The 8,208-nt window shown below is 38.5% G+C and overlaps 1 protein-coding gene across 1 annotated transcript in view; it reads left to right on the top strand.

Annotated features, from left to right (window-relative positions):
- Positions 1-1,590: 1,590 nt before the first annotated feature.
- The window catches only part of Efcab5 (EF-hand calcium binding domain 5), a 110,442-nt gene continuing 103,824 nt past the window's right edge, over positions 1,591-8,208 (top strand). The window contains exons 1-2 of the mRNA XM_021178008.1: positions 1,591-1,614; positions 2,465-2,549. Coding sequence (XP_021033667.1) covers positions 2,537-2,549 — 13 coding nt within the window. The 5' untranslated portion in view covers positions 1,591-1,614; positions 2,465-2,536. The remainder of the gene's footprint in view (positions 1,615-2,464; positions 2,550-8,208) is intronic.

The raw sequence follows: 8,208 nt of genomic DNA, 5'->3' as shown, positions 1-8,208 counted from the left end.
AGCAATGATTTTATAATTTGTCACTGGAAATGCAATCATTTTCTGTGAAGTGGAAGTTATTTTAGTTTCTCAGTATGAATAAATAAGCCAGATAAATCATATTCCTCAAAGAACTCCCCCCCTCACCAAGGGTTTAAAAAGCTTTTTATGGAGTGTATCATACTGTAATTTATCTTTCGCATGTTAATTAGGGGGACATCAAAGGTCTTCTATGCCTTAATTATTATGTAAAAAAAATTAATGGAGAAGTTGGGATGGCACAACATGGCTGTAATCCCAGCACTTGGGAGGCTGAGGCAAGAGGATCAAGCATTAAAGTCTGCCTGCACTGCATAGTAAGACCTTGTCTCCAAAGATAAAGTTAATGAAGATGACAATGTTTAAAGAGTCAGTTGCATTATTATTATTGTTATTGTTATTATTATTATTATTTCAGATGATAGTGGTGGTGAATGTGATGGCGGCCTTGTTTTGGGGGGGGGGTCTCTGGTCAGTAACAGTAATAACAGCTGTGCACTTGGACAGTTCAGCAGTTGAGAATGTATGAGCATTCAGTAGAATGCCAGGGTGTGGTGGGTCAGGAAATGACAGAGGTTATCACCATTCAGAGTATCTCTGCTGCTTGTTAACATTTGCTTTCTCTCTTTTGGTTGTTAATATTGTAAGGTTTACTTCTCAGTATCATTTGGTAGCTTTTTTTTTGTTAGTGGTCAAATGAGTGAATCAACATCTCAAGATCCGTCCAAGCCTGACCAGGTTCCTGTCCTATGTTTGTTCTTAGCCATTTATGAGAGGGTTTGAGACTCAGTTCTTCAGAAGACCAAGATACAGTGTCTTACTGCAACACTTTAATATTTCTTTTTCCTTAAAATATTGTGTAGCAAGCTTTGATAGATATTTGGGGTTTAAAAATGTAGGATTCAAAATAACAGTTGGATCATAGTGACCTGCTTCTAGTTGGCTGTGCTTCTTAATTATAATGCTATTTGGGTATTATTATTGTTTTGTATTATTTGAGACAACGTTTTGCTATGTAGCTCCGGCTGGCTTAGAACTTAGCATGATCCTACTGTCTGAAGCATCCCAAGTGTGAGGATGCTATGCATATTCCACCCTACCCGGCTAACAGGTCTTTATAACTGTTGGAAGTTTTAAATATAGCTACTTTCTATCATTTTACTGAGGATTAAACTTACTCATGTGAATTATATTAAAATACATTTATATCTTATATATAAATAAAGATATAAATATATAATATAATTAAAATAGAAAACATTTAATATATCAGAACATTCAGTGTTAGCTGAGCTCCTAGGCCCTTCTTGAGAACATTTATGGATGCTGTTCCAATTTCAGGACAATGGAAAAGAAGACAGGGAACAGCAGCAGGACTCCTCAAAGGACAAAAAGGACAGAAAGGACGAAAAGAATGAAAAGGACTTAAAAGAAACAAAGGAGGAAAAGGACAAAAAGGAAGAAAAGAACAAAAAGGACAAAAAGAAGGAAAAGAACAAACAGGACAAAAAGGAGGAAGAGGACAAAAAAGAGGAAGAGGACAAAAAAGAGGAAGAGGACGAAAAGGAGGAAGAGGACAAAGAGGGCGAAAAGGAGGTAGAGCTCCCTGAGTAATCAGATAGCTGTATGACCGAGTAAGCCGCCTGCATAACTTCTTATGAAGAAGGAAAAATGTGGATGGTCAAAATGAGAGGGCAAGGGCAAAGTGCAAATCCAGGTTGATTATTAAGCTGATGGGTTTTCAGTTACAGGAAACTCACACAGGCAGGTAAATTATCTAAACAATGGCTGGCTGCTCTCTAACATCAGAGCAGCTGCTCCCCTCGTGGATGGAAGGAGCCTTTAGGGTGACTTCGTTATCATGCTGAAAATATAATCTCTACATTAATCACTTAGCTTTGCTTTTAAAAATGCAAGGTTACAAGGCAAAGAATACACTTTTAGAAGGAGGCAACTGAGATTAGTTAGTTACAGGGATTCAAACTAAGTTGACTAACACAATTTTTTTTAAAGATCCTATTATTACATACAGGAGCATTAAAAGTATTAAATCCCACAATGCCACCATTCTTCATAAAGTTAATCTTTAATTTGCTTTAACTCAGGTGAGAAGATGATTCTAGCACTTTTTGGAAGGTGGCTTTTTAAAGGTCAAATATAACTATGAGATGGCCTAAATTATGTTCATAGGAAGTATTGTATAATTCAGGAATCAACGTACCACTGGAATGGTATCTCAAGCGTATCATTTCATTGGCAATAAGATGTGTTTAGTTAATAGATTTGAAAATGTAAACGCAGGAAACTGACATGTGGTTTACCTCTTAGGAGTACAAAGGAATGTTTAGTAACTCCACAAAGTAACTCTCCTAATTGAAAGAAAGCCAATACAGCTTTAAGGAAAAGCAATTCATTTTGAAACTTTGTTTCTTTTCTCCTTTCATAGCCATCAACAAATCCACCAAGTGATGTTGATTCAGAAACTAGCAACCAAGTGACAGAAAAGGCAAAGGTTGATATGAAATTCCAAGGTACAGAAATAGCCTTTCTCCTGACACAACTGAATCTTAAAGTAACAAACAGGAAGGCATTTTTCAAGGTTTTTTTTTTTTATTTATTAATCATTTTATTTGTTTACATTTCAAATGTTATCCCCCTTCCCTGGTCTCCCCTCCACAAACGCTCCCATCCCCCTCCCTTTTGCCTCCAAGAGAGTGCTCCCCCACCCACTCACACACTCCCCGCTTCACCACTCTAGCATCCCCCTTCTCTGGGGCATCAAGCCTCCACAGGACCAAGCACCTCCCTTTCCACTGATGCCAGATGAAGCAGTCCTCTGCTACATAAATAAAGATCCTGAGAGGATCCTGTATACCTAATTTAAGCAGTAGGTAAAGATGATTTCCTTGCCCTCTACAAATACTTTTGAGGCATCTTCATGACTATTTATTCTCTGCTAATTAATTAAAGAGAATTTTTAACTAAGAGCTAAAAAGGTTTCTAGCAGGCAACCTATAAAAATGAAAACTTCTATGATCTGGTTTGCTTATTGTTTTTTTATCTTGTTTATGCTTGATGGTACATTTATTCTTTATAACCCAAAGCCACCCATAGTCCTATCCTTTACCAAAATTTCACATAATTATAAAGATTGGAAGTTTACAGGATCAAAAAGACAGCAAAGTATACAAGACATCCATTTCTTCCTCTATAGCCATTTCTAAATCCATATACTTTGTGAAATTCTGTACCAACAGAAATATTTTACAATATTTAACATTTAGAAATTTCATTATAAATCCCATCAATTCCAATTCCACCCAAACACTTGGATGTTTAAGTGTGTTTAGCTTGTTTAGGTTGAATTAAAATAGTAATTAAAAAGCAATTTTAATCTGTAAAATTGTGTAGTTGACAGTCATAACTTCCAAATGCTTTTCCGAATTGTTTTTCCTTTAGATGAATTAGGAGAAATTATTTACTATTTGGGTTTTTTTTTTTTTTTTTTTTTTCGAGACAGGGTTTCTCTGTGTAGTCCTGGCTGTCCTGGAACTCACTATGTAGACCAGGCTGGCCTCGAACTCAGAAATCTGCCTCACAAGTGCTGGAATTAAAGGCTTGCGCCAGCACTGCCTAGCTATTATTTTTTCTTATTAATATACATTATGTATACCCTTAAAACTTTCCAACCTTCAGTTTGTCTTTCTATTTTCTATTTACTTTTATGTATGTGCATTTTCATTATTTAGTTATGTCTCTGTGTATAAGTGAACATGCAAGCAGGTACCAAGAAGGTATTGGAACCTCTGCAGCTGGAGGTACAGGTGACTGTGAGCCTCCCAATATGAGTGGTGGGAACTGAGTCTGGTCCTCTGCAGGGGCAGCAAGCTTTAGTTACTGCGGAGCACTTTATCCAGTTTCTGCCTCTTTTTTGTTTAAGTATTATAATGTGATTTTTATTTAATAACACATGTATCCTGGGAGCAACACTGACTACCCATGCAGGGCAATTTCACTCAAACAAAACTCTTTTTTAAAGTTATATTTTGAAATTAAATTGATAACAGGCAGATTTTCATAAGGCTTTTTCACACATCCTTGCTTTTGATTAATTCACTTATTAATCCTCTTCTTCTCCATTCCCTTGGCCCCATCTGTTCTCAATCCTTTAATTCTCAATATTCTTCTTTTTATTAAAAATTTAATTAATGTAATTTTCGATACAATATATTTTGATCGTACTTTTCTTCCACAAATTCTACCCACCAACACAACCCACACAACTTTATGTTCTCTCTCTAAAAACAAAAACAAAAAAGAAGAAACAAAAGCAGAACAACACACACAATGAAAATAAAAGTAAACAAAAGACCAATAAGACAAAAAAATGCCAAACAAAAAGTCCATCAAAGCACCATCAAGTTCATGTTGTGTTGGCAACTAGGCATGGGGCTGCCCTGCAATGTGGGTGATGTGCCCAGTGACTGTGCACTGGAGGAAACTCACTTCCTCTTTGCCAGTGAGTATCACTTGCAGTTAACTTCTTCCTGATGGATGGGGCCCCGTGTCCATTTCCCTGTCTCAGTATTGCAACCTCCTTGTTTGGCTTGAACCCATGCAGGTCCTGTGCACGCTGCCACCACCTCTGTGGGCTCACATGGGCATCAGTCAGCCCTGTTGTGCCTGGAAGATGCTGTTTCCTTGGAGTTGTCAATCACCTCTGGCCCTTCCACTCCTGCTTTCCTCAGTGTTGTTTCTACAGTTTCCAGCTTTATTTATTTACTTCTTTATGTAGTGTGTGTTGATGGTACACACGGGGAGGTCAGAGGGCAACTTGCAAATGTTCATTCTGTCCTCTCACCATGTGGACTCCAGCAGTAGGCTTCGGGCTGTCAGCTGTCAGGCTTGCCTGCAACTGCCTTTGCCTACCGAAGCTGTCTTAGCAGTCCCTCTATTTTGGCTAACTTTGAAAGCCTCTGGCAAGTCTTTACCTGTCCTTCTTCACCTGACAGTACTCCTGCACTGCCTGATTTTAACTTCCTCCTCCTTTCTCCCACCAGCAATAACCCAGAAGTACACTTTGTATTTCCCTTAATTACTTGAGCCAGCTTTAAACATTAACTTTTCATTTAAAACATGCCAGACAGGACTGTGAGCAAGGAACTTGATTATAAATTCAATGAAGTATTTAATTAGTTTGTGGACAAATTATACCTGCATGACTTCATATGTGCATTCTGCCAAGAAATTTATTGCTCCCCACCCCCTCCCCCCAAAAGTATAAATTGAGTCTCTGTCTACTTTCCTGTTCTGGAACTTTCTATTTCTTTTCTATGTGTAGTGGAAGAAAGTGTGTTCCATCCGTTGCTCTGTTTCTCTCAGCATGTGTGTATGGAAAACATCATGGTTGCTCTGTATGATATCAAACGAGACATGGTGCTCCATTTACTTGATAATCAGGTATATTTAGAATTTTTCTTAACATAAATATGTATATATATAATACTATACACACACACACATGCACATACACACATGAAGTGTGAAGAAAAGCTGTTATTACAGCTTCAATGTGTCAGAGGAAGTGTCACCTTCCTTGTTATATACTTGTCAAAATTATGCTATCTTGCCAACCAGCTACCAAAGTGCATTGAAACTCTTGTCTATGTACAGAAAATACTGTGGCTGAGTGCTATGTCAGTTCTTTATACCAGCCATTGTCTTTTTTGAGCTGTGAGACTAATTTTCATTTTAGAAATCCTTAAACATAACCTATCATTCCCCAGCTCTGTTCTTATTTCACAAGCCCAAAGATTAACAAAGCTCGGCAGGAAACTCCAAGTTCCTGCATCTACTGACTTTCAGCTCCAGTGCTGTTTGCTGGGATTGCTGGTCCTTTTTAAGCAATCACATCATGTTGAGAAATGCTGATAGCAAGGCCTGGGCAGCTGGGATTCAGAAGGGCCTGTGTTCAAAGAGCAGCACATAGCTTGTCAAGAACTGCCAGGCCAGTTTCAGCAAACCAGTAGCCAGCCCCAAGGATGTTAAGTTACCAAAAGAATCTGTTGAGGCTTATGATAATAGGGATTACTCAATTCCCACTTATATCCTTAACTAGATTCCACACGAAGTATGCCTAGCAATGAGCCATGCATTAAGTGCAGTAAATTCAATATGTTACGTTTGAAGTCTGGCCATTTCAAATTATGAACAAGGGATTCTTCCATGTGCCTTCCTAGAGTTGAAAGTATTCGTGCCTCAGTAATATATGAGCAGAACTTAATGCTAATAAACTCACCTAACAGCTTGGCCTTCATGCTGTCATTTTGGTAGCTTTACTCTTTTTTTCTTCTAGTTTTCCATTCTTTTGCAGTCATTTCCTTTTCTATATGTCTCTTGATCTCCCCCCCCCCTTCCCTATTTCTTAGTTCTTCTCTTCCTTCCCTAGTACTTTCTTTTACAGGGCAGGACACCAATGGTATCATAATACTGAATTAAGCAATGTAGTTCAATTTTTATTTGTTTGTTTTTGAGATAAGATCTTACTATGTAGCCCTGCTGGCCTGAAACTTACTATGTAGACCAAGCCAGCTTGGAACACAGAGATCTGCCTGCCTCTGCCTCACGAGTGGGATGCTCAGATTAAAGACATGTGCTACTACACCCAGAAATATCTTTTTAACCTTAAACAAGTTAGTGTATATGAATGACTTTTGCAAATTGTAAAGAATGATGTAAGTGTAGTGTATTGGCTATATATAAGATAGAAATATTCTTCATTTTCAAAAAATAATAAGAAATTAAAATTGCTTTAAAAAAGAAGTTGGCTAGTGGGTAAGAAGGTTTGAACATTGGTGTAAGAGCACTCTAATACTTCAAATAATACCCGGGACATAGTGGGAGATCAATCATCACTTACTGAGTGGCATGTAAGTGAAGCCATCAGTCTGTCTGGAAAGGAGTGCCAAAGCACAGACTACTGAAAACCCCATTTAAACTATATTCAATTAAGCTTCTAAGCTAACTTGCCCTTGGGGCACTTCCACAACTTGTGATCCTTGAATTCCAAAGTCATGCAGGGGAAAGGCAGCTTCAGATAGACTCCCGACTTATTGCCCCTCCCACTGCTGCGCCTCCCTTCTTTTTGATTTTTATGGCTCCAAAGGAGAAGTGTTTAACTAGGATTATTGCTTAGCAACCTAGAGTGGCCTACCACACTAGCAGGCTGGCAATGAATAGAGAGAACATTGTAACTTACTGGTGGGTTTATTAACAAGCCATTGTAGATGGCTATTAAGTTGCTGTATATCTGTAACACGACTCTAAAATCGAGCAAGAGAAAAGCAAGTACATTAAAGTCTGCAGACTTAAAACAATTGCTTTCATACTTTTCTAAAAAGTACATAAAGATAAAAGGATAAGGATTATATACTAATAAGTACTGTGAGTATTTTAGTTTTGTTTTCTGTTGCTGTGATAAGAATACCCTTATGAAAGAAGCTCGGGGTGAGGGGAATTTGGTGTCTCAGTCAGTCTCCAAGTCTGCAGAAATGTCCAGGTGGCGGCAAGAACTTGAAGCAGCCGGTCCCATCCTATTTACCCTGAAGAGCAGAGAGCAATGCAATTAATGAATGAGCTTCAGGGCTCATCTGGCCTTCTCCACCCATACAGTCTGGGATCACCATCAGGAATGAGCTGCCTGCAGTGAATAGGTCTTCCTTCCTCAGTTATACAATCCAGACAACAGCCCCATCCCCACAGGCATGCCCAGGGGTCAGAGCAGTTCTAGATTTTTTTCTGGTTGGCAGTGGACATTGACCATCACCGTGACAAAACAAAGTGGGGGCATCCCCTCCCCTCCCGCGCCGCCCCCACCCAGAGACCACTTTATTTGCAAATCCAACTGACAGATGAGAAAGCCATATGTGACCCCTCTACAACTTCCTCTGATTGGAATAAGTGATTTGGCCACAGAGGAAATAAAAGCCTGAAGAAGGTTCGTAAATACCATCTACCATTGGACCCAAGAGGGGCTGCAGGGCTTCCTCACGGACTGTTTCATTTTTCCCTTGGGAAAAAAAGATAAAATTTATTCTTCTCAGTATTGACTTTTCTGCAGCAAAGCCTTTTTCTTTTTCCTTTCTTTCTTTCTTTCTTTCTTTTTTTTTTTTTTTTTTTTTTTTTTTTTTT

Source organism: Mus caroli, chromosome 11, assembly GCF_900094665.2.
Source record: "Mus caroli chromosome 11, CAROLI_EIJ_v1.1, whole genome shotgun sequence".
Classification (NCBI taxonomy): domain Eukaryota; kingdom Metazoa; phylum Chordata; class Mammalia; order Rodentia; family Muridae; genus Mus; species Mus caroli.
The sequence above is the reverse complement of the archived record's forward strand: the minus strand, read 5'-3'. Positions and strand labels throughout refer to the sequence as shown.